Source organism: Cetorhinus maximus, chromosome 4 (assembly GCF_964194155.1).
Source record: "Cetorhinus maximus chromosome 4, sCetMax3.hap1.1, whole genome shotgun sequence".
Taxonomy (NCBI): Eukaryota; Metazoa; Chordata; class Chondrichthyes; order Lamniformes; family Cetorhinidae; genus Cetorhinus; species Cetorhinus maximus.
In genome coordinates, this window is record NC_135882.1 from 169,006,933 (window position 1) to 169,034,364 (window position 27,432).

The 27,432-nt window shown below is 41.4% G+C and overlaps 1 protein-coding gene across 4 annotated transcripts in view; it reads right to left on the bottom strand.

Annotated features, from left to right (window-relative positions):
• vps13b (vacuolar protein sorting 13 homolog B) overlaps positions 1 to 27,432 on the bottom strand; it is a 1,109,808-nt gene that overhangs the window by 863,744 nt on the left and 218,632 nt on the right. For all 4 annotated transcript variants that reach the window (XM_078541117.1, XM_078541119.1, XM_078541118.1 and 1 more), the window contains exons 13-15: positions 25,443 to 25,634; positions 22,060 to 22,229; positions 17,887 to 18,081 (exon numbers count right to left, since the gene is read on the bottom strand). In XM_078541117.1, coding sequence (XP_078397243.1) covers positions 17,887 to 18,081; positions 22,060 to 22,229; positions 25,443 to 25,634 — 557 coding nt within the window. The remainder of the gene's footprint in view (positions 1 to 17,886; positions 18,082 to 22,059; positions 22,230 to 25,442; positions 25,635 to 27,432) is intronic.

The following is a 27,432-nucleotide window of genomic DNA, read 5'->3' on the forward strand; positions in this document are numbered from 1 at the left end:
AGCTTCAAACAGTGACGTCAGCACAAAGGTGAGAGCTGATTGATGAGTAGTGGGTAAGTGTTTTGCTCCAGTTTTTTTCTCAAGTTTTTCTCCAGTTTAAAATAAATTAAGCTAAGGGAAGGTAAAGGTTCTACATTTTATTTAAAGTACATAAATAATTTAACTTTTTTTAATGTATTTAACTTAAAATAAGGGGTTTTATACAACTAGAGGCATGGCAGGGCAGCTCTGTCCCATATTATGTACCGCCTGCAACATGTGGGAAGTCCTAGACGTTCCTTGTACTCTGATCGACCACGTGTGCAGGAAGTGCCACCAGCTGCAGCTACTTGAGCTCCAGGTTTTGGAGCTTGAGTGGCAGCTGGAGGCACTGAGGTGCATCCGCGAGGCTGAGAGTTTCGTGGATAGCACGTTTTTAGACGTGGTCACCCCACAGCTTACAGAAGTGCAGACAGAGAGGGAATGGGTGACCATCAGTCAGAAGAAAGGTGTCAGGTAGGTATTCAGGAAACCCCCAGGGTGCATCTCACTCGAGAACCGTTTTTCTGTGTTGGAAAACTGAGAGAGTGACGGTTCCTCTGGGGAGTGCAGCCACGCTCATGGCACTGTGAGTGGCTCAGCTGCACAGGGATCTGCACAGTGAGGGAGGAAAATGAGGGCAAGAGCAATAGTGTTAGGAAACTCAATAGTAATGGGAACAGATAGGTGCTTCTGCGGCCATTGTCGTGAGTCCAGGATGGTATGTTGTCTCCCTGGTGCCAGGGTCAAGGATGTCACTGAACGGCTGCAGGGCATTCTAAAGGGGGAGGGCAAACAGACAGAGATCGTGGTACATATTGGTACCAACGACATAGGTAGAAAGAGGGATGAGGTCCTGCAAGCACAATTTAGAGAGCTAGGAAACAGATTAAAAAACAGGACCTCAAAGGTAGTAATCTCTGGATTACTTCTGGTGCCACATGCTAGTGAGTATAGAAATAGGAGGTTAGCCCAGATGAATGCTTGGCTAGGGAGATGGTGCAGGAGGGAGAGCTTTAGATTTCTGGGACATTGGGACCGTTTCCAGGGGCGATGGGATCTGCACAAGGCGGATGGGTTGCACCTCAACTGCAATGGGACCAACATCCTTGCGAGTAGGTTTGCTAGTGCTGTTGGGGGGGGTTAAACTAACTTGGCAGGGGGATGGGATCCTGAGAGGAAGTTCAGCAGGGGGAGATGCACAGCCAAAATTAGAAGAGAGAGCAAGTGAGTCTGGAAGGCATAGAAATTATAGGCCAGTTAAGGCACAAGGGAGTTTGACAAGGTTGGATGGCATTTATTTTAATGCAAGTCATCTGACAAATAAGGCAGATGAGTTGAGGGCACAAATTAACACATGGAAGTATGATGGCATTGCTGTCACAGAGACATAGTTGAGAGAGGGGCAGGATTGGCAGCTCAATATTCCAGGATGTAGGGTCTTCAGGTGAGACAGGAGAGGAGGAGGATCATAATATTGATCAAGGATTCAATTACAGCGGTAAGGAGGGATGACATCATAGAAGGCTCCTCAAATGAAGCCAATTGGGGAGAACTTATAAACAAAAAAGTAGCAATCACATTGCTGGGAGTATACTAAAGGCCCCCAAACAGTTAGAGAGAAATAGAAGAGCAGACATGTAGGCAAATTTCAGAGAAGTGTAAAAATAATAGGATAGCAATAGTGGGGGATTTCAACTTCCCCAACATTAACTGGGTTAGTCAGAGTGAGATAGATTTACAGGGAACAGAATTGTTAAAATGCATCCAGAAGAGCATCTTAAGCCAGTATGTAGAAAATCCTACAAGAGAGGGGGCAGTCCTGGACTTAATTTTAGGGAATGGAGCCAGGCAAGTGGTAGAGGTATCAGTGGGGGGGCATTTTGCAGATAGTGATCACAGCTCCGTTAGATTCAACGTTGTTATGGAAAAGGACAAGGATGGGTCAGAAATTAGAATTCTAAATTGGGAGAAGGCCGATTTTAATAAGATCAGATATGATTTGGCCAGAGCGGACCAGAAGCAGCTACTTTTAGGTAAATCTGTGTCAGAGCAGCGGGACTCATTCAAGAAGGAAATAGGGAGAGTATAGGGCCAACATATTCCAGTAAAGACAAAGGGTGGGACCAACAAATCTAGGGAACCCTGGATGTCGAGGGATGTACAGGATTGGATAAAGAGAAGTAGGGAGGCTTACGGCAGATACCGAGGGCTCTGAACAGCGGAAGCCCTAAAGCAGTATAGAATGTATAGGGGGGGAACTTAAAAAGGAAATTAGGAAAGCAAAAAGGGGGCCTGAAAAAACATGGGCAGGTAAAATAAAGGAAAATCCAAAGTTATTTTACAAGTACATTAAGAGTAAGAGGATAACTAGGGAAAGAGTAGGGCCCATTAAGGACCATAGTGGTAATTTGTGTGTGGAGCCGGAAGACGTTGGTAGGATTCTAAATGAATATTTTGTGTCGGTGTTCACAAGTGAGAGGGACGACATGGGTATGGAAATCAGGCAGAACGACTGTGACATAATTAAAGAAATTAGCATAGAAAGGGAGGAGGTTCTAAGTGGTCTGGCAGGCTTAAAAGTAGATAAATCTCCAGGCCTGGATGAAATGTATCCCAGACTGTTGAGTGAGGCAAGGGAGGAGATAGCAGGGGCGCTGGCAATAATTTTCAATACCTCTCTGGCCACAGGAGAGGTGCCAGAGGACTGGAGGACAGCCAATGTGGTACCGTTATTCGAGAAGAGAGGAAGGGATAAACCAGGGAACTACAGGCCAGTCAGTCTAACCTCAGTTTCTGTTGAAGAGTCATACGGACTCGAAACCTTAACTATATTCCTCTCCGTAAATACTTTCAGACCTGCTGAGTTTTTCCAGGTATTTTTATTTTTATTTTGGATTTCCAGCATCTGCAGTTTTTTGCTTTGAGTCTAACCTCAGTGGTGGGGGAACTATTGGAAGCAATTCTGAGGGATAGAATTAATCTACACTTGGAGAGGCAGGAGTTAATCAAAGACAGTCAGCATGGTTTTGTTAAAGAGAGATCACATCTGACCAATTTGATTGAATTTTTCGAAGAGGAGACCAGGGGTGTAGACAAGGGCAATGCATTTGATGTAGTCTACTTGGACTTTTGATAAGGTCCCGCATGGGAAACTGATAACAAAAGTAAGAGCCCATCGGATCCAAAGCAATTTGGCAAAATGAATCCAGAATTGGCTGAGTGGCAGGAAGCAGAGGGTGATGGCCGATGGGTGTTTTTGTGACTGAATGCCTGTGTCCAATGGGGTTCCACAGGGATCAGTGTCGGGTCCCTTGCTGTTTGTGGTATATATAAACGATTTAGATTTGAATGTATGAGGGTTGATCACTAAGTTCGCGGATGACACGAAAATTGGAGGGGTGGTAAATAGTGAGGAGGGTAGCCTTAGATTACAGGAGGATATAGATGGGCTGATCAGTGGCAAATGGAATTTAATCCGCATAAGTGGAGGTGATGCACTTGGACAGGACAAACAAGGCACGGGAATACACGATGAATAGTAGGACCCTGGGGAATACCAAGGATCGGGGGACCTTGGTGTAAATGTCCACCGGTCCCTTAAGGTAGTGGGACAGGTAGATAAGGTAGTTAAGAAGGCATATGGGATACTTGCCTTTATTAGCCAAGGCACAGAATATAAGAGCAGGGAGGTTATGCTGGAACTGTATAGAATGCTGGTTAGGCCACAGCTAGAGTATTGCGTGCAATTCTGGAATCCACATTATAGGGAGGAAGTGATTGTACTAGAGAGAGTGCAAAGGAGATTTACCAGGATGTTGCCTGGGCTGGAGAGCTTTAGTTATGAGGAGAGATTGGATAGACTGGGGTTATTTTCCCTGGAGCAGAGGAGATTGAGGGGGGGCATGATTGAGGTGTATAAAAGTATGAGGGGGCATAGATAGGGTAGACAGGAAGGAACTTTTCCCCTTGGTGGAGGGAGTAACCAGGGGGCATAGATTTAAGGTTAGGTTTAGAAGGGATGTGAGGAAGAATTTTTTCACCCAGAGGGTGGTGGGAATCTGGAACTCACTGCCTGAAAGGATGGTAGAGGCAGATACCCTCAAAACATTTAAGTATTTGAATGTGCACTTGTGATGCCAGCCCTAGTGCTGGAAAATGGGATTAGAATAGTTAGGTACTTGTTTGACTGGCGCAGACTCGATGGGCTGAAAGGCCTTTTTCTGTGCTATGGAACTCTATGATTCTATGACTCTATGACTCCAAATCTGCAAAAATTACAAGGTCTCAAATTTATCTTGGTTTCAAGTCAGCAATGCCGACCAATTCAGAAGCAATTCCAGCAGCAAATGTCTTGGGGCCCCCCTTCCACATCCTGTGCACCTGGCAAAACAGCCATGACCATTAACTTCCTGTAACAGTCTCATCCTTGCTTGCAACTACTTTTCTCTTCTGTGCCTGCATAAGTTCCAAAAAACAAAGTAAACGTTAAAAAAAACTTCAATTTTCTCCACTTTCTACTGTGTTTCACAGCAGAGGAGTGAATGCAAAGGGAAACTGGTGACTGGAAGTTTAAACCAGTTACAGGTGGGCTGTAGATTTCTTTTCACCTGTAGGCTCAGAAACCTGCTCTTTAATATAAATGGGGTGATTTCAAGAATCAACACAGAACCATATGTCCAATTCAATTTATTTCAAGCAAATCTACCAATTTTTATATTTATTCATGGGATGTGGGCATCGCTGGCTGGGCCAGCATTCATTCCCCATCCCGAATTGCCCTTGAGAAAGTGTTGAGCTGACTTCTTGAACCACTGCAGTCCATGTGTCGTAGGTATACACAGTGCTGTTGGGGAGGGATTCTACGGTAAAACATAAGATTCTATGATAAAACAAGTACTTGAGAGCAGAATTCTACACTTGGCGTAAATCCTCACTTAGGCTTCCACAAAGTCATGTTACAATTTTGATGGGTAGCTTCCGGCAACTTGGATGAAAGAGGAGCTGAGAGGAGACAACCATTTGACAATGCATGCCATTCAGTGATTAACCACAAATAATTGCCAATTGATCAAATGGTCACAAGATACATCTTCATATTCAACTGGTGCCAACCTTTCAGAGGGTGGGGAGAGAAGAGGTGACACCAAAGAAAGAGCTAGACACCAAAGAAGTTCAAATAAAAGTTACAAAAAATGTATAACAGTAACAACAAGTTGCATTTAAATAACCTCTCCATTGTAGTGAAACTTCCCTTGGTGCTTCACAGCAGCATTCTCAAACAAAATTTGAAACCAAGTCACATAGCAAGATATTAAGACATTAAAAAGATTTTAAAAAGCTTGGTCAAAGAGGAGTTTCTTAAAGAAGCAGAGAGAGAGGGGGATAGAGAGGTGGAGAGTTTTAGAAAGGAAATTACAAGTTTAGGACCTAGACAGCTGCCAATGTTGGAGCAATGAAAGTCGCAGATGTTCAAGGGGCCAGAGATCGCTGAGGGTTGTAGCGCTGGAGTAAGTTAGTGACAGGGAACAGCAAGGTCATGCAAGGATTTGAAAGCAAGGATGAGAATTGAAAAATTGAGACAAATACACCTTTGCAGCAAATGTTGCTCTCAAGAGACTAACCTATATATACGGCGGGAGAAAATGCACACACAAAGCAACACCATCACACACAGTAGCTTATCGTTCACAACTCCCACATGGATATCCTGGCCTTGGTAATGTCTTGGAAAGTTCCAAAAAAAATAATCCAGTTAATTTAAAATGATTCTTTCGCAAATGGCCCAGAACTTCCGATCTGGGTCTGGATCCCTATTTCAGGTGCAGGTCAGACAAAAAGTTACCTACTTACCTTCCTACAGTATTTCAGGCCCGTCTTCCAATGGAAGATTCTTCCAAACTCAAGGAGTGCAGCAATCCTTGCAGAGAATATCATTGTAGAAGCCATGCTAGTGCTTTTTACAGCACTAGCTGCCGTATTCCGGTAAGTAAAGTTTAAAGGTCCCAAAGCCACTTGAGAAGCTACGGAGAGAAGGTAAGTGTATAGGGGAAGCAGGTGAGGGGGTATTGTGGCAGGTAGGTGAGTGAGTGAGAGAATAGTTGACAGGTGGGTTGGTGGGTATAGGTTGGTAGGTAACTGGGTGAGGGGGTAGCAGGGAAGGTGGGTGGGTGACGGAGGATAGGGTCATTGGGGGATAGTCATGGAGCTGGTTGCGTGGGTGCAGAGGGGTCAGTCAAAGGGTCGGAGGGTGGGGGACGATCAGTAGTACAACCATCCAGGAGTTACAACTGGTTTTAATCCTTCTATGTTTTTCTGGGTAACTATCCTGAAAAGTAAGTTGGAACCATCCAAAGTCTCTGATCTATTGGAGACTTTTTTGGATGATTCCAGACACAGAGGAATTCAGTGAATTGTCAATGTGTTTAGAACTAATGCTAACAGAATAGCTCACTTTGTTGGATGTTTTCCTGGGGAAGAAACTGCTTGTGGCTAAATGCGCCATGAAGCATGCTAACATGTGCATAACCAGGAACCTTCCAGGTTCTGTCCTTGGTTTGTCATAGTGGTAGCGTGACTATCTTTTTTTTATTCATTCTTGGGATGTGAATATCACTGGCAGTCGTGCATCCTCAATGCTCCCAAAAAGGTGGTGGTGAGCCATCTTATTGAGCTGCTGCAATCCATCAAATCTCAGTACACCCACAGTGCTGTTAAAGAGGGAGTTTCAGGATTCTGATGTAGTGACATCAAAGGAACAGTGATGTAGTTCCAAGTCAGGATGGTGTGGGGCTTGGGGGAGAACATGCAGGTGATGTTCACATCCATCTGCTGCCCTTGTTCTTCTCGGTGATAGGGTTTGTGAGGTGCTGTTGAAGAAGCCTTGGTGAATTGCTGCAGTCCGTCTTGTACATGGTACACATTGCTGCCACTGTGTATTGGTGGTGGAGGGAGTAAATGTTTAGGATGGTGGATGGCTTGCCTATCAAGCGGGCTGCTTTGTCCTGGATAATGTTGAGCATCTTGAATGTCAATGGAGCTGCACTCATTCATGCTAGTAGAGAGCATCCCATTACAATCTTCACTTGTACCTTGTAGATGATGAACAGGTTTTGGAGAGTCAAGTGGTAAGCAAAATTGTCAGCCTCTGACCTGTTCTTGTAGCCACAGTGTTTAAATGGCTGGTCCAGTTAAGTTTCTGGTCAATGATAAGCCCCTAGGATGTGATTGTGGGTGATTCAGCAATAATAATGCCATTGAATGTCAAGTTGAGAGAGTTAGATTCTCTCTTGTTCGAGATGGTCATTGCCTGGTCACTTGTGTGGTGTGAATGTTACTTGTGAAAATACAAACAATGATGGACAGCAAGTGACCTTCTGATCCATCTAGCCTGTCCCATACAATTGTGATACGTTGCGCAATGATAAGATGGACACTTACTAGCCTTCCCAAAACAAAATTGTGAGATGAAAAATTCTGGGAAATTCCTCTGGCTCCATTAGGTGATCAAAACTAGTCCTTTATTCTCATGAGATGTGGACCTCACTGGCAAGGCCAGCATTGTTGTCCATTGCGGTTACCCTTGAAGTGAGTGGCGTACTGGACCATTTCAGAGGACAGTTAAGAGTCAACCACATTCCTGTGGATCTAGAGTCACATTTAGGCCAGACCATGTAATGATGCCACATTTCTTTCCCTCAAGGGCATTAGTGAACCAGATGGGTTTTTTAATGACAATCGATGATTGTTTAATGGTTACCATTACTGAAAATAGCCTTCAATTCCAGATTTTATTAATTTATTGAATTTAAATTCAACCAGCTGCCATAGTGGGATTCAAACTTGTGTCCTCGGAGCATCAGCCTGGGTTTCTGGATGACTAGTCCAGTGACATTACCACTATGCCACCATCTGCACAGATTAGCTTCGGTGTCCTGAACAAGGGAAGAGAGTAAGGGTTTGATTGTTTCATTCCTGATTGCTGTCCACTAATCATGCTGGAGAGATTATGAATGGGCTTAATAGGTGGAACAGCATCAAGCCCATGCATGGTGCTTGTAATGACAAAATAGCTCAAATGCACTTACCATCAGGATCATCGAACACAAAACCCCAGTTCAGCAAAGTGGTCCATGTAATCGTACTTCAGCAGGAGAAAGAATGAAAATTCTGACACAAGTTAAGAGCGTCTCCTTGTAGGATTCTGGAATGATAGGATCTTTCTCTCACCATAATTCTTCCTGACCATTCCCTCAGGTTCAGGTGCATTATTTCTATAATGCAGTTTTTAGGGGTAGGAACTCACGTGTATTGGTCCCAGCATGTTAGCAAGATGCAAATTATTACAAACATTCTGAGAATACGGTCTCACTGGAACCAGTCAAGACTGGTCAAGTTCCTTTGATAGGCAAAGGATGAAGGTTGATGAGAAAAAGGAAATCTCATCAACAGTATTCCTTTTGCACTTTAAAATTAAAAATATTTGCCCACTGTTTGGCTCAGATGGTTAGTGCATGGTGCTTAAAGCTAGCTAAGTATATGAGAGAAGAAAAGGTTACACTGATAAGAGTTTGATGAGGAAAGATGGGAGGAGGCTCAAGTGAAGCATAAATGTCTGCAAGGGACATTCTATTCAGTAATTAAAAACTATTGCCAGTCGTTCAGCCTTTTGACTATTTTAGTAAATCCTGTTAATGTTTTTAATGTGAGTGCTGACTATCAGGGAAACAGTTTGGGAATGCTTTCACAATGGAACTAATGCCTCAACTTCCATACCAGAATTAAATAGACACTCGGTCATTGTACCTGTAGCACAAATACAGTCTCAAAACCAGCAACCTCGGGACCGAGACCTTGCCGGGTTTCAGATTGGGCGGTTCAGGCCAAGCCGGGCCGGGTTGCTCGGAGCATGGGAATTGCTAGGCGCACGAAGCGGCAAAGCCAATGACTAGTCAGGCCGCACATCACGCCAATGCAGCACCTCGCCGAATTATCCAGTTAAGATTTTTCTTCAATTAAAATTGATTCAGGCACGTTATAAAAACGCGCTGTTTTCGCAAAACTCTAGTTTTTGGGCAGCCAGATTTGAGACACTGTATCTGCATTGTTTAATTGAGCTCCCTCAGAAGAGTCAAATTTCATAAGTCTTCTCAGCTGGTTCTGTCAAATATGTTACCAGAAATCATATTAGACAAAAATATTTAAAGCATTCACCAATAGAAACACATTCCGATCTGGATCATTACCTCACACCCAATGAAAGATGCACATGTCTAATAAACACAGAGTGCTTCCCTCTAATGAAATTCAAAACAGCAGTCGCAGAACTGCTCGCTTTTCATGAATAAATATTTGAAGAAATATCCAGCCAAAAAGGTTTAAATACTGATGCAATAATTCCAGATAAACAAAATTTAAACAGGCCATTTTTTCAATTTTAGAATAATTTTGAGTAACCGAGACACTAATAGCACAAAGATTACAAATATAATATCCTTCATTTATTCTATCCAGTAGAATTTTTGTTTTAACCTAAAAAGTTTGACCAAAAGGGCTGTAATTCTAAATGCGGTGTTTCATTGGTACTCTGTTATTTCTTCCATCACCTCTGTGAAACAGAAAGAAAAGCTGGAAAGCAAACATACAAGACCCACTTTCAAACATTTCCTGAAACTTGGTCACAATTCTCATTAGGCTCTAACTCAAAAATGCAATTGCTAGCACGTGTACAATGAAAACCATAGGTTTTGCAAAAAGTCTGGCATCAGAATCCCTGCAGAATTATTCAAGTTAAAAAACATGCTAATACTATGAACGTCAAAAGAGGGCATTGTCTAGGAAGGCTCAGTGGCGTGATTCTTACACAAGTAAGAACTGCCAATTTTGAGATTCGTAAAATGAGACAACGCAGAAGGAAGCCAGTCGGCTCTTCACACCTGTTCAATATATCCAATTAGTCCCAAACCCTGCCCTTTCCCCATAGCCCTGTAAATGTTTCCCCTTCAAATTCTTATACAATTCCCTTTTGTAAGTTAATATTGAATCTGCTTCTATCACTCTTTCAGGCACTGCACCCCAAACAATAAAAATTCACTGGGTGAAATAAATTCGCCTTATCTCATCTCTGGTTCTTTTGCCAACTACCTGAAATCAGAGTCCTGTTGTTATTGACCTTTCTGTCACTGGAAAAAAGTATCTCCTTATTTATTGATTGAAAGCCTTCATGATTCTCAAAACTTGTATTAAATTTTAAAATTTAAGGTGAACAACTCCAGCCTCTCTAGTCTCTCTACATAACTGAAGTCCCTCATCCCTGGTACCATTCCAGTAAATTTTCTCCACATCCTCTTGAAGTCTTTAACATCCTTTCTAAAGTGTGTTGCCCAGGACTGGACACAATACTCCAGCTTTATAGAGTGCACAACTTGTTGCCTGACCTAATATGCAAGTTGGCTACACTGGTTACAGCGTTTTAGCACCGGACGCCGACACCGAAAACAACAACGCACAAGGAAACTCGATAGCTTCATATGCGGCACTTGTGGCAGAACCAGCCTCTCAATGATTAGCCACTTCAGCCATCTGCAAAGGTGTGCCACAGGAAAACACCCCAGCTGAAATGGATTTGTCTGCCACATGTTGTTGATGGTATGTTGCTGGCTGACTCCAGCTGGGGACTAAGAAGTAATTTATATTATTATAAATATTATTCCTTGCTTTTGTACTCTTCACCACTGTTTATAAAGTCAAGGATTTGAATCTTTTTTAAAAATCTCCTTTTACCATTATTCACCTGAAGTCAATGGCCCCTGCTGGAGTATGGGCAACAATAATCATTAGAACAGGGAACAGCACTTAAACAAGTTGCTCAATGACAGCAACACCTGTTCCATTATACCCATTGTATGAATCGCCACATTCAGAAGATAAGGAGTAACAGGTCAATACAACTGGAGGAAACGCCAGCAGAGGGAAAAAGACATTCCCTTTATGCCTGGGGAAAATGAGCCAGAGTTTGTCATTATGACAAAGCTAAGGTAATATATATTGATGTAATTACATCACTGTATCCAAGTGTTTTGACAGAATCAAATATTATAATATGGGCTTCCCCCTACACCTTCTCCACTACTTCCCAGCTTCTCTTCTCCACTCCCTCCCTCCACCCGCCTCCAACCAAGTGGCTCGCATCAGCAAACTTTTGGGAATTTTTATTTCTTCCCAAACACCTAATTGTAGCTAAACCTGTCCCTCAGAATGCAAAAGCAGTATGTTTATAAGAGGTCAAAAATGACTATTATATAGTTTCCACTCTTTTCTGTAGTAACAAGCAACAAGACTGCCAGCAGAGCACCAAGAAAAAGTAAGCATAATTAAGCATAAACAAACGATAAAATTGAATTAAAGTGGTGTGGAACTTGGAATCAGAATGAGTTCCCTGCACTTCACTCCACAGCACACCCATAACAAACTGTCACTCATACAAAATGGCCTCCATCACTGAAAATAGCTCCTAGATCAAGAGAAAGAAAACTTAAAGGACAAAGGGGTATGTATAAAATGAGAGAAAAAGTGCATTGGTAAAATATTATCTATTTATCAGCATTCCACGTGGAAAAAGACCTATTAGCACTATCAAGTTGAATTAGCTAGGAGTGAAGACGAATAAGATCCATAAGACTCAGTTAAATCAGAGCTTAAAATGTCCAACCCCTGCAAATTAATAAACTAAATATAATAAGCCATAGTGAATGCGATATCAAAATAGTCTGTTTTACATTTTAAGTCATCACAAATATCTTTGTACTTCTGCATGGCACAACATTAAACATAAGTTACAGTTCAGAAATGTCAGTTAATCTAAAAGCCTTCTACAGGAATATAAATAGTAGAATGGTAATAAAAACAGGGGTGAAGCCGATTAGGGACTGAAAAGGAAGATTTACACATGGAGGCAGAGGGATTAAATGAATACTTTGCATCTGTCTTTACCAGAGTGACTGCTAAAGTCATAGTGAACGAGAAGGTAGTTAAGACACAGGATGGGGAAAAATTAAAGAGGAGGTATTGGAAAAGCTGGCTATACTTCAAGTTGGTAAATCAGCTGGACAGGAGAAATGCATCAGAAGATACTGAGAAAAGTAAGGGTAAAAATTGTGGAGGAGTGACAACATAATTTTCCAACCTTCTTAGATACAGCGATGGTGCCAGAAAACTGAAGAATTGCAAATGTTACACCACTGTTCAAAAAAGGGCATACGGATAAGCCCAGCACTATAGGCCAGACAGTTCAACCTTGGTGATGGTAAAATATTTAGAAACAATAATTTGGGACAAAATTAGCAGTCATTTGGACATAAGGATAAATTAAGGAAAACCAGTATGAGTTTGTTCAAGACAAATCATGTTTATCCAATTTTATTGAGTTTTTGATGGGGTAAGAGAGAGAGTTAATGAGCATAATGTGGTTGTTGTTGTATATGTGGACTTCCAAACGACGTCTGATACAGTGCCACATAACAGGCGTGTCATCAGAGTTAAAGCCCATAGAATAAAAGGAACAGTGGCAGCAGGGATATGAAGCTGACTGATTGGAAGGAAACAGAGTAGTGCTGGATGGTTGTTTTTCGGACTGGAGGAAGGTAAACAATGGGGTTAGCTGTAGTATGTGGGAGCTGGTAGACGCCAGTGCGATCCACAATGACCACATCTGCAGCATGCGTTGGCTGCTTGGGGGACTTCGGCTCAGAGTTGATGAGCTGGAGTCTGAGCTGCGGACACTGCAATACATCAAGGAGGGGGAGAGTTACCTGGGCACTGTGTTTCAGGAGGCAGTCACAACCCTTAGATTAATTACATCAAATTTGGACCATGGTCAGGGACAGGAGGATGTGACTGCGAGTGAGACAGGTATGGGGATCCAGAATTTAACTTTGGAGGAGCCTCAGCCAGTGCCCTTGTCCAATAGGTTCAAGGTTCTTGCTCCCAGTGTGGACAAAGGCACAGGCTGCAAGGAGGATAAGCAAACTGACCACAGCACCATGGTACAGAGCACCATTCATATAAAGGAGAAAAGAGAAATGTAATAGTAATAGGGGATAGCATAGTTCGGGGAATAGATACTGTTCTCTGCAGCAACGACAGAGAGTCCCGAAGGCTGTGTCGCCTACCTGGTGCCAAGGTTAAGGACATCTCTTCTGGGCTGGAGAGGAACTTGGAGTGGAAGGGGAAGGATCCAGTTGTCGTGGTCCATGTAGTTACCAACAACATAGGTAGGACTAGGAAAGAGGTTCTACTGAGGGACTACGAGCAGCTCAGGGCTAAATTAAAAAGCAGAACCACAAAGGTAATAATTTCTGGATTACTACCTGAGTCACATGCAAATTGGTGTAGGGTAAATAAGATTAGAGAGGTAAATGCATGGCTCAAAAATCGATGTGGGAGAAATGGGTTCTGATTCATGATGCACTGGGGAAGGAGAGAGCTGTTCCGTTGGGACGGGCTTCATTTGAACCATGCTGGGACCAGTGTCCTAGAAATCATACAACTAGGGTTGTAGATTAGGACTTAAACTAATTAGTGGGGGGAGGGTTCAATTGAAGGGAAGTCTAAAAAATCAAAAAGAAACGAGAGAGCAGAGATGCAGGGTAGTGAAGAGGTGAACAATGATCAAAGTGCGACAGTAAGAGGCAGAAAATATAAGTAGAAGAGTGCAGCAGAAATTAGAAACAGAATGAGTAATAATGGCAAAAAGTCAAAATTTAAGGCTCTTTATCTGAATGGACGCAGCATTTGTAAACAGATAGATAAGTTGGCGGCACAAATAGAAATAAATGAATTTAACTCGATAGCTATTACAGAGACGTGGTTGCAGGGAGACCAAGACTGGGCACTCAATATTCGAGGATATTCAACATTCTGGAAAAATGGGCAAAAAAGAAAAGGAGCTTTGTTAATAAAGGAAGGTATCAGTGCGGTGGTGAGTAACGATGTAGGTGCAATAGATCGTGATGTGGAATAAGTTTGGGTGGAAACAAGGAATAACATGGAAAAGAAATCATGAGTGGGAGTCATCTATAGGCCCCTGAAGAGTTGCCTCACTGTAGGACAGCATATAAATCAAGAAATAATGGAGACGTGTAAAAGGGTGCGACAATTGTCATGGGTGATTTTAATCTGCATATTAACTGGACAAATCAGATTGACAGGGGTAACATGGAAGACGAATTTGTAGAGTGCATCAGGGATTGTTTCTTAGAGCAATATGTTGCAGAACCTACCCGAGAACAAGCTATTTTAGATCCAGTAATGTGTAATGAGGTGGGATTAATAAGAGATATCTTAGTAGTTAAGGATCTTCTGGGGTGTAGCGATCACAACATGGTAGAATTGCAAATTCAGTTTGAGGGCGAGCAACTCGGGTCTCAAACCAGTGTCCTCAACTTAAAGTAAGGGCAATTATAGCGGTATGATAAAAGAGTTGTCCAAAGTGGGCTGGAAGAATAGACTAAGGGGAAGGTCAGTGGATGAGCAGTGGCTGACATTTAAGCAGAAATTTCAGAACGCTTAGCAAAAATTTATCCCAGTCAAAAAGAAGGACTCAAGAAGGATAAACCACCCGTGGTTAACAAAGGCAGTCAAAGAGAATATCCAATCAAAAACTAAGACATACAAAGCGGTGAAAACTACTGGTAGGCCAGAGGATTGGGAATTTTTTTTAGGAACCAGCAGCGGATGACTAAAAAGCTAATAAAGAGGGAAAAAATTATGAAAGTAAATTAGCAAGAAATATAAAAACAAACAGCAAGAGCTTCTACGGGTATATAAAAAGAGAGTGGCTAAAGTGAGCATGGGACCCTCGGAGGATGCGACTGAAGAATTGATAACGGGGGAACAGGGAAGTGGCAGATAATTTAAGCCAATATTATGCATCAGTCTTCACGATGGAGAACACTATAAACATCCCAAAGATAAGCAAAGGGCTAATGGGAGGAAAGATCTTGTAACAGTCCCTATCACGAGGGACAAAGTATTTGACAAACTAATGGGACTAAAGGCAGACAAGTCACCAAGACCTGATGGCCTGCATCCAAGGGTATTAAAAGAAGGTGGCTGCAGAGATAGTGGAGGCATTGGTTGAAATATTCCAGAACTCACTGGATTCTGGGAGGGTCCCAATGGATTGGAAAATTGTTAAAGTGTCTCCCCTGTTCAAGGAGGGAAGGAGACAAAAAGCAAAAAACGAGAGGCCAATCATCCTAACATCTGTCAGTGGGAAAATGCTCGAGTCCTTTAAGGAAGGAATAGCAGAACATTTAGAAAAGATTAACACAATCAACCAGAGTCAACATGGTTTCGTGAAAGGGAAATCATGTTTAACAAATTTGCTATAGTTCTTCAAGCAAAAAACAAGCAGAGTTGATAAAGGGGAACCGGTAGATGTAGTATATTTAGATTTCCAGAAGGCATTCGATAAGGTGCCACATAAAAGGTTATTGCACAAGATAGGAGCTCATGATAACAGTGGTAATGTATTAGCATGGACTGAGAATTGGTTAACCACAGAAGACAAAAAGTAGGGATTAATGGGTCTTTTTCAGGTTGGAAAGACATAACTAGTGGACTGCCACAAGGATGAGTCCTAGGGTTTCAATTATTTACTATCTATATTAATTACTTGGAGGAGGGGACAGAGTGTACTGTATTCAAATTTGTTGGCGATGCAAAAATAGTTGGGAGGGCATGTTGTGATGAGGACATAAGGAATCTGCAAGGGGCTACTGATAGGTTGAGTGAGTGGGCAAAAACTTGGCAGATGGAGTTTAATGTAGGAAAGTGTGAGGTCATGTACTTTGGTAGGAAGAATCAAATGCAGACTTATATTTAAATGGAGAGAGACTCCAAAAAGTGCAGCACAAAGGGATCTGGGTGTTCTTTTGCATGAAACACAAAAAACATGCAGGTGCAGCAAGTAATTACAAAGGCAAATGAAATTTTGACCTGTATTGCTAGGGGATTGGCGTTCAAAAATAGGGAAGTCTTGTTACAACTGTAAAGGGTGTTGGTGATGCTGCACTTGGAATACTGTGTACAATTTTGGTCCCATATTTAAGAAAGGATATACTGGCATTGGAGGCAGTTCAAAATAGATTCACTAGGCTGACTCCTGGGATGAAGGGGTTGATTTATTAAGAACAGCTAAACAGGTTAGGCCTTGATTCATTAGAGTTTAGAAGAATGAGGGGTGATTTTATTGAAACGTAAAAGGTTCTAAGGGGGCTTAACAGGGTAGATGTTGAGAAAATATTTCCACTAGTGGTGCAATCTCAAACCAGGGGACATAGTTACAGTATAAGGGGACACTCATTTAAAACTGAGATGCAAAGGAATTTCTTCTCTCAGAGGGTAGTGAACATCTGGAATTCTCTACCCGCCCCCGAGAGTTGTGGAGGCTAGATTAGTGAAAGTATTTAAAGAGGAGGTAGATAGATTTCTGAAATATTGGGGAGTTGAGGACTATGAAGAGCTGGCACGAAAAAGGAGTTGAGGCCTGGGGCAGATCAGCCATGATCTTATTGAATGGCGGGGCAGGCTTGAGTGGCCGAATGGCCTACTCCTATTTCTTATGTTCCCCGGAGGTAGGTTACAGGACCACTGCTTTTCTTGATCTACAATAATGATCCAGATTGGATGTGCAGAGCACAATTTCAAAATCTGTACATGGCTCAAAACTTGGAAGTTCTACGAACTGTGAGGAGGACAATGACAGACTTCAAGAGGACATAGTTGGGCTGGTGGAATGGGCAGACAAGTGGCACATGAAATTTAATGCAGAGAAATGTGAAGTGATACATTTTGGGAGGAAGAACATGGAGAGGCAATATAAAATAAAGGATACAATATTAAAGGGGGTGCAGGGACAGAGAGACCTAGAGGTTTATGTGCCAAATTGTTAAGGTTGCAGAACTTGTTGACAAAATGGTTAAAAATATAGGAGGTTAAAAATATAGATAGGTTCTTGATTGGTAAGGGGATCAAAGGTTACGGGGAGAAGACGGGAGAATGGGGTTGAGAAACTTATAAGCCATGATTGAATGGCGGAGCAGACTCGATGGGCCGAATGGCCTAATTTCTGCTCCTATGTCTTATGGTCTAAAAAGGCGAATTAGATCTTTGGCTTTATAAATAGGGACAGAGAGTACATAAGAAAAGCAAGGAAGTCATGGTGAGCCATTGCGAAACACTGGTTCAGACTCAGCTGGAGTATTGGGCACCACATTTGAGGAAGGCTGCGGAGGGATTAGATAAAGATTCACAAGAATGGCTCCAAAGATGAGGAACTTCAATTATATAAATTGGAGAAGCTGGGGTTGTTCTCTTTAGAGAGGAGAAGGCTGAAAGGCCCTTTGATAGAGATGTTCAAAATCATGAGGGATCTGGACCGAGTAAATAAGGAGAAACTGTTTGGCAGAAGGGTTAAAAACCAGAGGGCACCAATATAAGGTGAATTGCAAGAAGAAAACAAAGGCAAGAAAAGGGAAATCTATTTTATGCAGCGCGTGGGTAAGACCTAGAATGTACTGTCTAAGAGTGCAATGGAAGCAGGTTAAATAAGGGAAATAGATAATTATCTAAAGATAAAATATTTGCAGGGCTATGGGTAAAGGATGGGGGCGTGGGAATAGCTAAGTTGCTCCTGCAGAGAGCCAGCATAAGCATGATAGGTCAATTGGCGTCTTTCGGTGCTATAATCATTGTGAGATTCCACAAAAGCCTCTGCTCATGAATTCGACTAAAAAACTTATTTGAGACCAAGTAAGTACCTTCAAACTGAATGTATTTTTAAAAAGCTGATAAAGAATACCTTACCTTAACATAACAGTGTGCATAGCAGTTGTGCAGCAGGTTATCAGATGGCTGGTTAAGGCTGCTGACAGCAGGTACAAGTTGTCCAGCGTACATTGGCACTGAATGTTCCAAACTAACCTTGTCCACTTGTACTCTCAAGGCAGGTAGGGGCCGCAATGGATGAAAATGTGGTGCATTTAAGAAAGACATGGAGTTCTGGAGGAACAAAATTTTTTATTTTCTTTTAAAAAGGAAGTCAATTTTCATACCATTTTGAATGAAATCACAGATCATAATTTGTGGGTGCATATACTGCAGAGTGGTACCTACACATACAGATCATGCAAGAGCCAGATTCAGTCCCTATTCTTGTGTTGACTAAGCTGATCATCAATCACAGTAGCAGGAAGGCACTTATGGTTGAGTCCAAAACTAGGGTCATAAATATAATAGTTAATAACAAATCTAATAAGGAATTCAAGAGAAGCTTCTTTACTCAGAGAGTGTTTAGAATATCGAACCCACTGCCACAAGCAGTAGTTGAGGTGAATACCATAGATGCATTCAAGGGGCATGAGGGAGAAAGGAATTGGGGGTATGCTAATAGTATTCGACAAAATAGGGTGGGAGGAGGCTCATGCAGAGCATTAACCCTGGCACAGACGAGTTGGGTCGAATGGCCAATTCTGTGCTGAAAATACCATTTAATGCTATGTAAAATTAGCCTCTGCAATCCTAAACTAGCTAAAGGAAATTCTACAAAGTTCCTACTGATCCCTACTGGAAGTAGTGCACATGCAGCAAAGACAACAGCTCGCTGTGTGTCCTCAAATTTAAACAGTCCGAACCTTCCCTAGTACATAAAAAGACCAGCCACAAGTCACTTTTGATCCCAGAAAGCTGCAACAGAAAGTGAAGATATGGGCAGGCGTGGGGGTAAGAAGTTACAAGAAAAACTGAGCACAAACAATTGTCAAATTAATTAAGATGCTGAAGCGATTCTAAATAGTGTGGTGAGCTGAGCATTTCACGTCACAAAGCAGAATGATTAGGTGATGGGGACCTGTCCTGATGACCAGTCAAGTGAATTCACACATCATGAGAGTTTTAAAATTGAAGCATTGCATAAGCAAAAGCCAATGTAGGTCAGTGAGTGTAGGGCTAGTGGGTTAACAGGACTTAGAATGAGTTAGGGCACGTGCCACATTATCCCCCATCTTTATCATAGCTCCTTGTCCTTTTCCATAGCCAACTTAAACTTTACAATACAATGATCACTGTCTCCTAAATGTTCCCCTAATGACACTAAATCCAGTTGTTAAATATGGTTTATGATCCCTGAGAGAAGGGTGGGGAAGGGGAAGGAGGGGAGGAGAGAAGGAAAGAAGAGAGATAGTCAAGAGAAAATGGAAATTTGAAAGAATGCTTAACGAATCCTTTACTTCAGTTTCCAGAAAAGAGAAAGACACTGGAGATGGTAAATCCTCAACTGCTTTTAAATAATTCAGGATTTACCATCACCTTGATATCTTTCTAGGGGACAATCATCGTTGTATCATAAGGCTTAAGTTAACTATGGAAAAGGACAAAGAGCAATCCAAAGTAAAATGACTTAATTGGAAAAGGGCCAATTCCAGTGGGTTGAGACGGATCTGGCCCAATTAAATTAGAATCAACAATTCACAGGCAAAATGGTATCTAAGCAATGGGCTGCCTTTAAAGAGTAGATAGCTTTAGTACAGTAAAGGTGTATTCCCACAAGAGAGAAAGGTAAGGTAAACAAATCCAAAGCTCCCTGGATGCTGAAAGAGATAGCAACTAAGATGAAGTAGAAAAGGGGTGTATCTTACAGAGGTCAGGTGGATAATTCAAATGAGAATCAAGCTCAAAATAGAAGGTTCAGAGGGGAATTGAAAAAACAAGTGAGAGAGGTAAAGAGAAAGTACAAGAGGAGATTGGCAGGTAATGAAAAAAGGAATTCAAGAGTCTTCCATAGGCATATAAAGAGTAAAACGATGGTAAAAGGAGAAGTGGGTCCAATTAGGGACCTAAAACATGGCATAGGTACTAAATGAGCATTTCCTATCTGTATTTACCAAGGAAGACGTTGCTGCCCAAGTCACAGTGAAGGAGGAGATAGTCGAGCCACTTGATGGGTTAAAAATTGATGAAAAGGATTACACAGGCTGACTATACTTCAGTCAGTTGATAAATCACAGGGACTGGGTCAGATGCATCCAAGGATGCTGAGGGAAGTAAAGATGGAAATTGAGGAGGCATTGGACATAATTTTCCAAACCTCCTTAGATTCAGGGGTAGTACTAGAGGAATGGGGAATTGTAAATAGAGTCATCGAGTCATTTACGGCTAGAAGGAGGCCATTTGGCCCATCGCGTTCATGCTGGATCCCTGCAGAGCAAGCCAATCAGTCCCACCCCCCCAATCAGTCTCGGTAGACCTGCAACTTTATTTCAAGTGCCCATCCAAATTCCTTTTGAAATCATTGATTGTGTCTTCATCCACCATCCTCTTGGGCAGCAAGACCTAGGTCGTTACCATTAGCTGCATAAAAATGTTCTCTCTCAGATTTCCCCTGCATCTCTTTCCCAAAGTCAAACATCTCTGTTCCCTAGTCCTTATACAATCAGCTAATGGGAAGAGTTCTTCATTGACAACCTTAATCTTGTACACCTCTATCAAATCTGCCCTCAATCTCCTTTGCTCCAAGGAGAACTACCCCAGCCTCTCCAACTTAACCTTGGATTGCAATGGAACTAAAAATCTTGTGAATTCTATAACAGTTGGACAAATCTGCATTTTCAGTTTTATGCTTGGGCAGCAAATTCTGAATCTACCTCATTGTCTTTGGCTGATTTTTTAAAAAATATCTGTTCTCTATGTATGCATTGCCTCCTTCACCAACATTTTCAAGTAATAATGCAGTTTATCCTTCTTTGCTCATATTTAATGTTATTCCTTTTCTTTGCCTTTCTGTACAAGCTAGCAACTCATTTCTTTACCTGTCCTTTCCCTGTTTACAACCAATCAATTTAATTTGATATTGATTCCCTTTACCAACACTTTTACTATTTTTTAATTACTGCAACAACATTCATTTCTGCCTTATCTACTTAGTTTTTCTGATCCCTTTTCTTTTTCCTGATCTCTCAATTCTTTGTGTCGATGACTTCATTTCCATTTTGCCAGTTTTCCATCCACTGATACAGGATTCAAACATTGGCATGAAAACATCAGGCAGTCCCTTGTTCACCATTACACATTTTAAAAATAACATAAAATGCTCGAGGAAGCAAGGAAATGTGAGATGCAGGAGTTTCAGTCGAGAGAGGACAGGCAGCAGAACTGTCACGCCACAGAGGCTACAAAGTATTTACCAGGTCTAAGGGCTAAATGTCCCTTCACAATCAAATTGCACTTTAAGCAGCGGTTGAATGCCTTCCAGAAACCAGCAGTAACATAATCAGCCCTCTTAACAACAGAAAGCTGTGACCAGTCACAGGTCTTTGTGTAGCCACTGTTTTAATTTTATATGTATTTTCATTTTAAAACCACAATGCAGCATTAATTAGTTAACAATTGTTGGACAATTGATATTCTTTTCTCCAATTACCAGAATGGTCCAGGGATGGAGCTTTTAGTTATAGGGTTAGGTTAGAAAAGCTTGGGTTGTTCTCCTTGGAGCAAAGGAGATTGAGTGGAGATTTGATAGAGGTGTACAAGATTATGATAGGTTTTGATAACGTAGACAAGGAAAAGCTCTTCCTATCAGCTGATGGTACAAGGACCAGGGGACACAGATTTAAGATTTTGGGCAAGTGATGCAGGGAGAATGAGAGGAAGAACTTTTTTATGCAGGGTGTGGCAATGATTTGGGACTCACTGTCCACAAGGTTGGTGGATACAGAAACAATCAACAATTTCAAAAGAAAATTGGATGGGCACTTGAAGGAAATCAACTTGCAGGGCTACATGAACCAAGCAGGTGCGTGGGACTGACTGGACTGCTTATGGGTTCAATAGGCCAAAAGGCCTCCTTCTGTGCTGAAATTGACTCTATGACTCTCAATTTGCCAAACTACTTGAAGAAATCCAATGGAATATGTATTCTAAAAACACTTCCTTTCTTTCATACATTTGTAAGACTTTTTTTTTTAAAAAAAAGAGCCTCATTACCTTTTGACCTAAAATTATAGGAAGTAAATTGTCCAGCAGGTTGAACTCAGCCAGGGTAATTGTAATAGTAGTTTTTAAAACTGTTATACATGTTAATCTTGTTGGAATATACTCTTCTAAAGCAGCCACCTCCTCTTGGCTTGGCAATGTTCTGTTCTCATCCACAGTTTCTGAAAGGTTTCAAAAGGACAACATTAGCATAAACATGTGAACATATGAAATAGGAGAAGTAGACCATTCAGCCCATCTAGCCTGCTCCACCATTCAATAAGATCATGGCTGACCTGTTTGTATTCCTAATTCCACATTTCCATCTACTCCCTAGGGCTATCTGTACCTTGCTCGTCCTGCTTTCTACCCTTAATGTCACCTATTAGCACATTCCTTAGATAATATCACCACCATCAACACCTCTTTGTCCTTTTGTCTATGACATCTTTTGGCTATCTCCACCTTTCACTGGCCCTCTATCCAGCTCTACCTGTGTCCCACCCCCCCCGCCAAAACCCCCCACACCCCCCCACCTTAAACCAGTTTATATTTCACCTCTTTTCTATTTTTCCTTAGTTCTGTTGAAGAGTCACACAGGCTCGAAATGTTAACTGTGTTCCTCTCCGCAGATGCTGTCAGACCTGCTGAGTTTTTCCAGGTATTTTTATTTTTGTTTTGGATTTCCAGCATCCGCAGTTTTTTGCTTTTATCGAAGAATCTATCTACCTCCGTCTTAAAGAGATTCAATGACTCCCACCACCACCGGCTTCTGAGGCAGAGTTCCAAAGTCATACAACCCTCTCAGAGGGCGCCCCCTAATTTTAAAACAGTGCCCCCTAGTTCTGGACTCACCCACAAGAGAAGACATCATTTCCACGTCCACCTTGTCAAGACCATTCAGGATCTTACATACTTTAGTCAAGTCATCCGTCACTCTTCTAAACTCCAGTAGAAACAAGCCCAGTCTGTCTAACTTTTCCTCATAAGACAATCTACTCATTCCAGATATCAATCCAGTAAACCTCCTCTGAACCGCCTCAAATGTACTAATATCCTTCGTTAATTAAGGAGACAAAAACTGCATACAATATTCGAGACGTGGTCTCACCAATGCCCTGCATCATTGCTATTATCAGAATAATTGGAGGCAGTTTGGAAAGCAAACACAATACTGACAATGATTATTCAACCAATTATATATTAAAAATAGTAGGGCAGCACAATGAATACAACATTACATGATAATGGATCAGCATCTAACATTGCATGACAGACACAAATTTAAGTCTTAAAACTGCTCAGGTACACCTCGCTAAAAACAATTAGTGAATATTACCTTTCAAGAACCAGCAAACCAGATAGTGCTGTAAAAGGAGCTGCCTGGATTTAAACTGATAGCTTTCATCTTGGAATAAAAGGAAAAGCAAAAGTACAGATCCGCTGAAGTGTGCCTGAAGGTGGGTTTGGTGTTGAGCGATAAGAGAAATCAGAACGTGGAAAGTGCAACTGGCATAATTTTAAGATAATAGAATAAATTAACTTATATTGAATTTACAGCACGGAAACAGACCAATCAGCCTAACTGTTGTATGCCAGTATTTATGCTTGACAAGAGCCTCCTCCCAACTAACTGGTTCATCATAGCCTTCTATTCCATGCTCCTTCACGTGGTTATCTAGTTTTCCCTTCAGCTTTTCTATGTTATTCACAACAACCACTCATAAGGTAGCGACTTCCACTTTCTATATATTCTATGGATAAAGATGTTGCTCCTGAATTATTTATTTGATTTATTATTAGCTGCCTTATAATTATGACCTCTAGTCTCCCGCAAGTGGAAACGTCTCTACATAATTTTAAAGACCTCTATCAGGTCACTCCCGTCTCCTCAGTTCTAGAAAAAAAGAGCTGATGGTTATAACCTTTCAGTTCTAATATCATCCTTGTAAATCTACTATGCAGCTTCTCCAATGCCTCAAAATGCTGTTGGAATATGGGACCAGAATGGAAAAATGGTCATGCTACAAAAAGATTTCACACAGTACAGGTGGCATTCATTCAGGCCACAGTGCTTATGCCAGCTCTTTGAAAAGCTGTACAATTAGATCCAATCCTTTGTTCTTTCCCCATAGCCTGTACATGTGTCCTTTTCAAGTTTATATCTTTTGAAAGTCACTACTAAATCTGCCTCCACCGCCCTTTCAGGCAGTTATCCCAGTTCAAAATATCTCATCTCCTCCTCTAGTTCTTTTGCCAATTATCTTACATCTGAGTCCTCAACTTATTGACCTTCCTACCAGTGGAACAGTTTCGATTTATTTATGCTATCAAAACTCTTCATAATTTTGAGCATCTTTGTTCAATATCCTCTTAATCTTTTCTACTCTAAGGAGAATAAAACAGTAAAAGAAACCTATAAGTTTAACAGATCTTGATGAACAGGATTTGCAGAACAGGTCGGAGGAAAGCAACAGAAGTTTAAGAATGTACATAAAAGGCACGTAAAATCTATTGGCCACTGGCTGACCTTCTCGATGGACCAAGTGTAAGATGTTGGAAACTCAAAGAAACAGAATTTGAGCTAGCAAAGTGCCTCCTCTCATCTTAAGCAGCACCTAAGTGTCTGGACTCAAATCTCGCTCACTAAACATCAAGTTGTTTGGAACTCAACTTCTTGGTCAAACAAGCTCCCACAATGAAGCAAAGTTTTGGTGATCAAAACCCACACACCTCACCAGTCCACAGATCCACAGCACCAACCCGCTTGCTCACCCCATACCGGTCAATTAGCTGATCAGAGCCCACATCCCTTAGCTGAACATGCTTTCCTCCACCAGCCCCCACCTCACACACACACGACACTGCACTTCAGTAACCAGAACCCAGCCCCCTCACATCAGAACATCATCTCTCCCCAACTGTTACTCATTATTAGAACTGACTGAAGCCAGCTACACCATCCTCCTTTACCCACCATTCTCTTCCCTTTCTCTTTCCTCCTCTCCCTCTATCCCTTCCCTTCATCTTCTTCCCTTACCAATTCCCTCTATTCTCTCCTGATCCCTTCAACCTCCCAGATGTCTCTGTACCCCATCACCCTTCTATTCCACTTTTCAATCATACTTGACTTTAAACTTCATTTAGATTTTACTTCCTCTGTGTAACTAACTGTAAAAGATTGGCTGCTACATTATGTCAAAGGAAAAGATTAAATTATGCAAATTAAACATTTCCAGTTTCTAACTAATTATGCTATTGAATAAACAGCTCATTTTACGCTATTAAAAAGCATCTGCAGATATAATTGTTACAAATCTTTCAACTGAAAAATTTCAGGTAGTTACTTATATGTGACACACTACAAATCACAGAATCACAAATGTTGTCTTAACCTGAATTAGGCTTGCTGTATGGTTCATACTCATGATCCATTCCACATGCCACCATCTTTAGTACTCTGTGAACAGAGCTACTATCCAGCCGAACTTCCATCGGACCCACAACTAAACGTTTGGTGGACATCTCTTGGATACTGCCCAGATCCTCGTTTTTGTTAGTGGAAACATCGTGTTGTTGAATGGAACCTGAGAACACAACAACAGCAATACAGCATAAGCAGCCTTTCTTGAGGAGACACAGTTCTGGAAAATATAAACCCAAGGAATAAATAGAACCAGCTCCTAAAAAGAGAGAAATTTCATGTCAAAATACAAAAAAAAGACCCGAAGTAGAAAGAAAGTGGTCATTGAAATCTGAAAGCAAACATGAAGAAAAATCAAAGGAGAATTAAACAAAGTTGTGTTTTTTTTTATTTTCTTTGACCACTTCAATTTCTTAGTTGTAAAAATATTTGAGATGAGGGGGAAGGGGTTGTTTCAGTAACTTAAAGATGAATACAACTGGGTAACAAGGAACTTGTTTCCTTTTCAATTGGCACAGGAAGACTGTGTATCAGGAGAATGGATGAATGGCAGAAGTGTGGAGGTGGGATGATTCAAGGCAGGAGCTCATATAATGAAACCTCCAGGAATACATACCACCAGAGCTGACCCTAAGAGTAGGGTCACAGTAGGAGTAGGGGTAGGATACAAACAGCAGAGTTTTGGATGGCCTCAAGTTTATGGAAGGTGGAGGATGGTATGCCAGCCAAGAGAATATTAGAATAGTTGAGTCTATATTAACCAAAGAGTAAATCCAGTACAGGGTCAAAGCTTTCTTACAAAGTTTTGGGTTTGGACATCCTGAGCACTTTTAAACCTATCTAAGATCAGTTTAAATAGCAAATAGAGTTTACCTCTCGCTCTCCGTCCCAGTAGTACCTGAACATTTTAAGTTTCTGACTGTCTGATGGGACTATCTGATGGGAGCTCCGTGTAAATGAGTATCCAGGCAGGAGCAGAGCTCCTACCTCAATAGGTTTGTTGAAGTTCCAACCACGCAGCAGCCAAGCAATGCAGGCACGGTTTTGCCTGATCTAAAAACCCAAACTGCAATTAAACTGCCCAGACTATTAACTTCAGTGCAAATGAGTCCTTAATATATAAGCCAGAACAGTGCCAGAGTCCAATTTTTCTCCACTCAACATTCACCAAGTAAAGAGATTAGCTAACTTAATCGGCAGGGACATTACTCATCTATACATCAAGTATTGCGATGTTGAGAACCTTTATTTGTTAAGCCAAACTTTTTTTTTTGTGCAGTGTTATTTTGCTCTTAGTCAAACCACAAGACCATTTTTCATAACAGCAGCAGGAATTGCCTCCACAAGGGTTGCAATACACCTCTGACATAAAGGCATGGTGTATCATTTTCACTTAACTACTTAAAAATAATCCCATCGGAAAATGTTTTAAAAACACAAGTTTCAAACCATGACTTCCGACACTGCAATCCTTCAGTCTCAGTAGTGACTGAACAGATGTTAGCAAGTAGTGACATTCTGTTGTACAGTGAGAAAGGAGAATAGCAGTGTTTATATGGCAATGATGATACAGGACTGGAAGTAGGTCACCTGCCTATCCTCTTAGCTTCAAGGCAACGTGTAACACAGAAGCAACTAGGGTTAGAGATGTTAGAGACGGGGAAAGAAAAATATTTTTAAAAATAGAGCAAAATGGAAATAAAAAACAGATTTTAATTTCTCCATGTCAAGCAGCCACATCACTAAGTAAAAATGCTGCACACATTTCTGGATTACTAACTTTGAGCACAGTTTACCTTGCAGCATATGGTCAATGCTTCAAAGTTCAACTCAACTATACATCTACAATATTATGAACATTAAATCCTTTCTGGCCCTCTGATTTGCTCTTAATCCATCACATTGCCTTGTGGTTAGCTCATTAATCCATGGAAATCACATGATTCACGTCCATTTTTCCT